General features: G+C 45.9%; 1 protein-coding gene across 3 annotated transcripts in view; it reads left to right on the top strand.

Annotated features, from left to right (window-relative positions):
- Positions 1-10,000, top strand: part of ift122 (intraflagellar transport 122 homolog (Chlamydomonas)) — a 66,658-nt gene that overhangs the window by 40,149 nt on the left and 16,509 nt on the right. For all 3 annotated transcript variants that reach the window (XM_067412860.1, XM_067412859.1, XM_067412861.1), the window contains 4 exons: positions 2,052-2,154; positions 3,500-3,640; positions 8,104-8,201; positions 9,433-9,533. In XM_067412860.1, the coding sequence (XP_067268961.1) occupies positions 2,052-2,154; positions 3,500-3,640; positions 8,104-8,201; positions 9,433-9,533 (443 nt within the window). The remainder of the gene's footprint in view (positions 1-2,051; positions 2,155-3,499; positions 3,641-8,103; positions 8,202-9,432; positions 9,534-10,000) is intronic.

The following is a 10,000-nucleotide window of genomic DNA, read 5'->3' on the forward strand; positions in this document are numbered from 1 at the left end:
ACTCATTTGTCCAATCAGCTTCAGTACAGGCATCGGTATGTGTCTCTTGTAACATAATTACATCCAATTTTTTTAAGTTGCAAATATTTAAATACAGTATTTCTCTTTTGTACATCCCTAAAGCCATTTATGTTTAAAGATACGATGTTAAAGGATGTCATCAGGATTAAAAAAAGGAGAAAAATGCACAATCCATCATGTCTCTTTAGGCTTTTTGATAGTCTCTTTCTAACAGCACTCACACACTTTAAGCCGAGGCTGGTCTAATTCCTCTAGACTGGCTTTCTTCATAGCGACTGTAACGAGGTTTGTAGATGGGAAGGAAGGAGGCGGGAACCGGCGAAAGTTCAACAAACTTTAATATACAAATAAATAAACAAAACGAAAGTTAAACCGCGGGCAGCCCCTCACGGACGACTGCCCACAAACACACAATAACACGTAAACAAAACTCAACATTAACTCCAGGCCGGGTCCTCTCTCGTCTTCCGCAGCTCTTGCTCCTCCTCTTATGTTCCCGTCACTCGGCCGCGAGACGAGACCGGTGTGCCACGCAGCTGGCGCTCGTCAACACTCATCACCGGCCCGCTCTCGCGGCCCCTCGCCCCGCTGCCCGTCACACCACAGTGACTAAGGACTCAATAAAGAGCTTTAAATCAGAAAAGAACATTTCAATCACGGGCTTCCTCTGATTTTTTGTAGCATTTAAGAAGTCTCGTAAGTTGTTCCAAAGTATAATAACGCGGTTTTGCCAGTCTCTCAACAGGACTTTCCTGTGAATTAGTTTCAGACAATCCATCGGCAATGGAATCTGAACAATCACTGTACAAATCAGTCCACTGCTTGAGATTCAGGCACAATACTGCTTAACGCCTGCATCTCAGTCAAAACATCACTCACTATAGATATAAATACACAGGTATTTCAGCAACCATCTCGGTGCTATCAACACCAACCTCATTCAGCGGCTCTCCGACATCAGTAAACGCGGACCGAGCACTGCGTTTCCACGAGTCACCTCCGCCGGATCCTCTGGAGCATCCACAGACTGGCCTGGGTTAGGTTCAGCTTCAGCCCTTGCCGTTTGAGCCTCTTTAACTAAGGGACAGGCTGTTTTAATATGCCCATATTTCCCACAAAGAAAACAGTTCACGGACTCGGTGCTGATAAAGATGGATAATCTTTTGCAAGCACCGTGAGTTTGACAGACACATCCAACGTTGCAAATTCAGCACTCAGTATCACAACAGCCTGACGTCTGAAAGACATGACGTGTTTCAACCCAGGGCTTTTCAAACCAGAGGAATCTTCTTAATAGGCCCAACCAATGTTCCAGAGCGAGCTAAATGCCCTCAAGCACTTAATCCGAGATAAACGGGGGTACGTTTGACAACATCACCGTTTTTCTTTGCCAATTGCAACTAAAACGTTCTCTAAAGACATTGATCCATCCGCCGGCATGCGTGTAAGTGTAAGATGGATTGGACAAACAGGAAAAACAGTCAGAGTTTGAGCCCGTTTCTATCAGCATAGTGTGTGTGTGTGTGTGTGTGTGTGTGTGTGTGTGTGTGTGTGTGTGTGTGTGTGTGTGTGTGTGTGTGTGTGTGTGTGTGTGTGTGTGTGTGTGTGTGTGTGTGTGTGTGTGTGTGTGTGTGTGTGTGTGTATGTGTGTGTGTGTGTGATTCTGTTCGACAACATTACGATCTACACGATTGGCTGTCATGTGACTTCTGTTTAAAATGTAATTATTAAAAATATGAAAATAGAACAATCTGATGTAACTGCAATATGAGGAGAAACATAAAGCTAGTAATTATAATATCTCTTGCCTTTAAATCTTTAAATGTATTAAATAATGAAACGTCTTCAGCTGATTTCCCTCCATAACCCTGATGAATAATCAGGACATGATCACATGACGTCTGGCTCTGTTTGATCAGGTCAGAGGAAGAGTGTATTTCTGCTGCTAATGTTCATCACACACACCACTGATGGGTGTGTGTGTGTGTGTGTGTGTGTGTGTGTGTGTGTGTGTGTGTGTGTGTGTGCAGGCGTTCTCTCTGGTGGACAAGCACTCTGAGTTCAGGGATGATGTGTATGTGCCGTACGCCCGATGGCTGGCTGAGCACGACCGCTTCGAGGAGGCCCAGAGAGGTCAGTCAAACACAACTTCACCTGTGTGTGTGTGTGTGTGTTGCTTTGGCATTGATTCACTCTGACAATGAGAACTGGCAGAGATATAGTTTCACACGCCTGCTCACTTCTGAAACTCCTCACACAATGTGATAATTAAACATCGCTTTACAGAGCCGGCAAAATGTTTAGTTTTTATCAAGAATCTTCATCAGTGTGTCATTACAGCAGGCACTGCTCTCATCACACACACACACACACACACACACACACACACACACACACACACACACACACACACACACACACACACACACACACACACACACACATTAATTGCATTTTCTCAACAAAAAAAATTGTGTTAAATATGAAAAACAATCACATATGTTAGCTTGTTCATTTGAAGAGCTTTATTGTGATCTACAAGTATAAAACCAATGTTCGTTACTTGCACTACAAAATATTCAGATATCAATATACACAGATCAGGCTTAACATTATGACCAAGTAAAGTGAGTAATCAATCAATCAATCAATTTTATTTATACAGCGCTTTTACGATGGCGATTGTGTCAGAGCAGCTTCACAGTGTCAGACAGGACAATACTGCAGCAGAATTAGATTTGGCTAGTTTATAGAATGAAATATTACTTAAATAATAAATTGTATTTGTATATTTAGTTGAATAACTTGGATTATAATTTTAGTGTCCTCAACAGTAACACTAATGATCTCTTCATCACGGCTCCTGTTAGTGGGTGGGATATATTAGGCAGCAAGTGAACATTTAGTCCTCAGAGTTGATGTGTGTGAAGCAGGAGAAATGGGCAAGCGTAAGGATTTGAGCGAGTTTGGCCAGATTGTGACGGCTAGACGACTGGGTCAGAGCATCTCCAAAACCGCAGCTCTTGTGGGCTGTTCCCGGTCTGCAGTGGTCAGTATCTATCAAAAGTGCTCCAAGGAAGGACCAGTGGAGAACCGGCCACAGGGTCATGGGCGGCCAAGGCTCATTGATGCACGTGGGGAGCGAAGGCTGGCCCGTGGGGTCCGATCAAACAGACCAGCTACTGGAGCTCAAACTGCTCCAGAAGTTAATGCTGGTTCTGATAGAAAGCTGTCAGAATACACAGAGCAGCTCAGTTTGAGGCGTATGGGGCGGCATAGGGTGACCTCTGACCCCTGACCCCGCCTCTCTTCGTGTCTTTAAAATCAGCACTGGTCCAAATGATCTGGAGATATGTGGCATTTATCAGGCACAGTGCCTTTACTGAATGCATTCACACTCAAAGTCTAATTATATTCTCAAACACCTTTACTATTCTTTATTAAACTTGAGAATTGATGCGACTGCGATGTTTTCCAGCCTTCCACAGAGCGGGCCGTCAGGCGGAGGCCGTGCGGGTGCTGGAGCAGCTTACCCATAATGCCGTGGTGGAGAGCCGCTTCAACGACGCCTCGTACTACTACTGGATGCTCTCCATGCAGTGCCTGGACATCGCCAGAGGTGTGTGAGCTCCCTGAGAAAGCCTTCCTAATGTGAACGGATGAATGTCAACACACAACCCAAACCAACCCAACTTAATCCAACTTAACCCAACCCACCCTACAAAACACAACTCAACCCAACCCACCCTACAAAACACAACTCAACCCAACCCACCCTACAAAACACAACACAACCCAACCCACCCTACAAAACACAACCCAACCCACCCTACAAAACACAACCCAACCCACCCTACAAAACACAACCCAACCCACCCTACAAAACACAACCCAACCCACCCTACAAAACACAACCCAACCCATCCTACAAAACACAACCCAACCCACCCTACAAAACACAACCCAACCCACCCTACAAAACACAACCCAACCCATCCTACAAAACACAACCCAACCCACCCTACAAAACACAACCCAACCCATCCTACAAAACACAACCCAACCCACCCTACAAAACACAACCCAACCCACCCTACAAAACACAACCCAACCCACCCTACAAAACACAACCCAACCCACCCTACAAAACACAACCCAACCCACCCTACAAAACTCAACCCAACCCACCCTACAAAACACAACCCAACCCACCCTACAAAACTCAACCCAACCCACCCTACAAAACACAACCCAACCCACCCTACAAAACACAACCCAACCCACCCTACAAAACACAACCCAACCCACCCTACAAAACACAACCCAACCCACCCTACAAAACACAACCCAACCCACCCTACAAAACACAACCCAACCCATCCTACAAAACACAACCCAACCCATCCTACAAAACCCAACCCAACCCACCCTACAAAACACAACCCAACCCATCCTACAAAACACAACCCAACCCACCCTACAAAACTCAACCCAACCCACCCTACAAAACTCAACCCAACCCACCCTACAAAACTCAACCCAACCCACCCTACAAAACTCAACCCAACCCACCCTACAAAACACAACCCAACCCACCCTTCAAAACACAACCCAACCCACCCTACAAAACTCAACCCAACCCACCCTACAAAACACAACCCAACCCACCCTACAAAACACAACCCAACCCATGTTAACCCAGCCCATGTTAACCCCTGCTCAACCCAACCCACCCTACAAAACTCAACCCAACCCACCCTACAAAACACAACCCAACCCATGTTAACCCAGCCCATGTTAACCCCTGCTCAACCCAACCCACCCTACAAAACACAACCCAACCCACCCTACAAAACACAACCCAACCCACCCTACAAAACTCAACCCAACCCACCCTACAAAACTCAACCCAACCCACCCTACAAAACACAACCCAACCCACCCTACAAAACTCAACCCAACCCACCCTAAAAAACTCAACCCAACCCACCCTACAAAACACAACCCAACCCACCCTACAAAACACAACCCAACCCAACCCACCCTACAAAACTCAACCCAACCCAACCCACCCTACAAAACACAACCCAACCCACCCTACAAAACTCAACCCAACCCATGTTAACCCAGCCCATGTTAACCCCTGCTCAACCCAACCCACCCTACAAAACTCAACCCAACCCACCCTACAAAACACAACCCAACCCATCCTACAAAACACAACCCAACCCACCCTACAAAACTCAACCCAACCCACCCTACAAAACTCAACCCAACCCACCCTACAAAACTCAACCCAACCCACCCTACAAAACACAACCCAACCCACCCTACAAAACACAACCCAACCCACCCTACAAAACTCAACCCAACCCACCCTACAAACCTCAACCCAACCCACCCTACAAAACTCAACCCAACCCACCCTACAAAACTCAACCCAACCCACCCTACAAAACACAACCCAACCCACCCTACAAAACTCAACCCAACCCACCCTACAAAACTCAACCCAACCCACCCTACAAAACACAACCCAACCCACCCTACAAAACTCAACCCAACCCACCCTACAAAACTCAACCCAACCCACCCTACAAAACACAACCCAACCCATGTTAACCCAGCCCATGTTAACCCCTGCTCAACCCAACCCACCCTACAAAACACAACCCAACCCACCCTACAAAACACAACCCAACCCATGTTAACCCAGCCCATGTTAACCCCTGCTCAACCCAACCCACCCTACAAAACACAACACAACCCACCCTACAAAACACAACCCAACCCATGTTAACCCAGCCCATGTTAACCCCTGCTCAACCCAACCCACCCTACAAAACTCAACCCAACCCACCCTACAAAACACAACCCAACCCATGTTAACCCAGCCCATGTTAACCCCTGCTCAACCCAACCCACCCTACAAAACACAACCCAACCCACCCTACAAAACTCAACCCAACCCACCCTACAAAACTCAACCCAACCCACCCTACAAAACTCAACCCAACCCACCCTACAAAACTCAACCCAACCCACCCTACAAAACTCAACCCAACCCACCCTACAAAACACAACCCAACCCATGTTAACCCAGCCCATGTTAACCCCTGCTCAACCCAACCCACCCTACAAAACACAACCCAACCCACCCTACAAAACTCAACCCAACCCACCCTACAAAACTCAACCCAACCCACCCTACAAAACACAACCCAACCCACCCTACAAAACTCAACCCAACCCACCCTACAAAACTCAACCCAACCCACCCTACAAAACACAACCCAACCCATGTTAACCCAGCCCATGTTAACCCCTGCTCAACCCAACCCACCCTACAAAACACAACCCAACCCACCCTACAAAACACAACCCAACCCATGTTAACCCAGCCCATGTTAACCCCTGCTCAACCCAACCCACCCTACAAAACACAACACAACCCACCCTACAAAACACAACCCAACCCATGTTAACCCAGCCCATGTTAACCCCTGCTCAACCCAACCCACCCTACAAAACTCAACCCAACCCACCCTACAAAACACAACCCAACCCATGTTAACCCAGCCCATGTTAACCCCTGCTCAACCCAACCCACCCTACAAAACTCAACCCAACCCACCCTACAAAACTCAACCCAACCCACCCTACAAAACACAACCCAACCCACCCTACAAAACACAACCCAACCCACCCTACAAAACTCAACCCAACCCATGTTAACCCAGCCCATGTTAACCCCTGCTCAACCCAACCCACCCTACAAAACTCAACCCAACCCACCCTACAAAACACAACCCAACCCACCCTACAAAACTCAACCCAACCCACCCTACAAAACTCAACCCAACCCACCCTACAAAACTCAACCCAACCCACCCTACAAAACACAACCCAACCCACCCTACAAAACTCAACCCAACCCACCCTACAAAACTCAACCCAACCCACCCTACAAAACACAACCCAACCCACCCTACAAAACACAACCCAACCCACCCTACAAAACTCAACCCAACCCACCCTACAAAACACAACCCAACCCACCCTACAAAACTCAACCCAACCCACCCTACAAAACACAACCCAACCCACCCTACAAAACTCAACCCAACCCACCCTACAAAACTCAACCCAACCCACCCTACAAAACACAACCCAACCCACCCTACAAAACTCAACCCAACCCACCCTACAAAACTCAACTCAACCCAACCCACCCTACAAAACACAACCCAACCCACCCTACAAAACTCAACCCAACCCACCCTACAAAACACAACCCAACCCACCCTACAAAACACAACCCAACCCAACCCACCCTACAAAACACAACCCAACCCAACCCACCCTACAAAACACAACCCAACCCACCCTACAAAACTCAACCCAACCCACCCTACAAAACACAACCCAACCCAACCCACCCTACAAAACACAACCCAACCCACCCTACAAAACTCAACCCAACCCACCCTACAAAACACAACCCAACCCACCCTACAAAACACAACCCAACCCACCCTACAAAACTCAACCCAACCCACCCTACAAAACACAACCTAACCCACCCTACAAAACACAACCCAACCCACCCTACAAAACACAACCCAACCCACCCTACAAAACTCAACCCAACCCACCCTACAAAACTCAACCCAACCCACCCTACAAAACTCAACCCAACCCACCCTACAAAACTCAACCCAACCCACCCTACAAAACTCAACCCAACCCACCCTACAAAACACAACCCAACCCACCCTACAAAACTCAACCCAACCCATGTTAACCCAGCCCATGTTAACCCCTGCTCAACCCAACCCACCCTACAAAACTCAACCCAGCCCATGTTAACCCCTGCTCAACCCAACCCACCCTACAAAACTCAACCCAACCCATGTTAACCCAGCCCATGTTAACCCAGCCCATGTTAACCCCTGCTCAACCCAACCCACCCTACAAAACTCAACCCAACCCATGTTAACCCAGCCCATGTTAACCCAGCCCATGTTAACCCCTGCACAACCCAACCCCAGTGACTCAGCTCCTGTATGTGCACTGCTCTAGATAACTCTGAGAGGAAGGAGGAGATGCTGAGCAAGTTCCACAGTTTCCAGCACCTGGCGGAGCTTTATCACGTCTATCACTCTGTGCACCGCTACATGGTGAGTGTTTGGTCGTAAATTTAATAACTAGGGATGCACCAAAATTTTCGGGCACTGAAAAGTTCAAAAGACTTTTATCAACGAAACAATACGGCCGAAATGCTGCGATGACGCAAACAGAAACCGCGACCTGCACGTGCTTGTCTAAAGCAACATGTCTGCGGTTAATCTTTAATTTAAAAAGTTACAGTATTGTTCAAAATAATAGCAGTACAATGTGACTAACCAGAATAATCAAGGTTTTTAGTATATTTTTTATTGCTACGTGGCAAACAAGTTACCAGTAGGTTCAGTAGATTGTCAGAAAACAAACAAGACCCAGCATTCATGATATGCACGCTCTTAAGGCTGTGCAACCTACTGGTAACTTGTTTGCCACGTAGCAATAAAAAAATATACGAAAAACCTTGATTATTCTGGTTAGTCACATTGTACTGCTATTATTTTGAACAATACTGTACATATGCCGTTCTTTTACATTTGATTATTTTATTCAATTTCTGTACGGCCAGTAGACCTGTGCATTATTATTTAATGTACACGAGTGAGGTCAAGTTAAACATTTTAGTCTGATTTTTATTTTATACTGTGCATTGTTGCCATGTGCTAAATAAATTTATGCATAATTTGTAATAGATTTATTATTTGAAACTTTAATATTAATGTATGCAATGCCTTGATTTTTTGGTAAAGTTACACAGTCACAGCTGTGGTTATAAATGCAATGGTTACTATTGGTTCCAGTTACTAATAATTGACATCAGTTCTTTCGGTGTTTGGGTTTTCGGCCTTGGTTTCCTCTTTTTTGGTTTTCGGTTTCGGCCAAGAATTTGTATTTCGGTGCATCCCTATTAATAACATTCTGTGTCACTCTCTCAGAGGAGGCATTAAGAGATCATTCAGAGAAATACGAGATCAGTGTTTGCAGAGATCATTATTCTAGCTCAAACCAAGAGCCATAGCCATAATTATAACTGATGACTATTAGCATCTTCTGTTAGTTATCAGTGTGCTTCAGTTTAGTCATCTGCTGCTTTAAATGCTCTGCTATTGCATCATATTAAGGGTTATTTTTAAAGCATTCCATCACACAGATATTCGATTGTGTGTGTGTGTGTGTGTGTGTGTGTGTGTGTGTGTGTGTATGTGCCCGTGTGTGCGTGTGAATCCTGCAGAGTTTAATTTAAAACACGTCTTGTGCTGTGACTGATATGAGATGTTCATGTTTCAGTCAGAGCCCTTCAGTTCCAACATGCCAGAAATCCTCTTCAACATCTCCCGCTTTCTCTTCCACAACCTGACCAAAGACGTTCCCATGGGCATCTCCAAAGTGTATCCTTCTCTCACACACACACACACACACACACACACACACACACACACACACACACACACACACACACACACACACACACACACACACACACACACACACACACACACACACACACACACACACACACACACACTTTCTCTGTGTTATCTATCTGCTGTGTATTTTGGGAGAGTTCAGTGTAAAGATCATTGATGCTTTATTTTCTTTAGAGATGATTCTGGATGTCCAGTTTTGGGGTAAGTTGTGTGTTAGTGCGTTACTCCCTTAAAAGTGGAACTAATTACATTACTTAGTTACTTTTTATGGATAGTAAGTTCAAGTTCAAGAGTTTTATTTGTCACATACACAGTTATACAGAATACAACCGGCAGTGAAATGTAAACAGGTCCGCTCCATGGACAGCAAATAACAATTAACAAAAAAAGCACAATAAATTATAAAATAGGAATAGGATAAAGGTGCT

The sequence above is a fragment of the Pseudorasbora parva genome, chromosome 13 (assembly GCF_024679245.1).
Source record: "Pseudorasbora parva isolate DD20220531a chromosome 13, ASM2467924v1, whole genome shotgun sequence".
NCBI classification, from domain to species: Eukaryota; Metazoa; Chordata; class Actinopteri; order Cypriniformes; family Gobionidae; genus Pseudorasbora; species Pseudorasbora parva.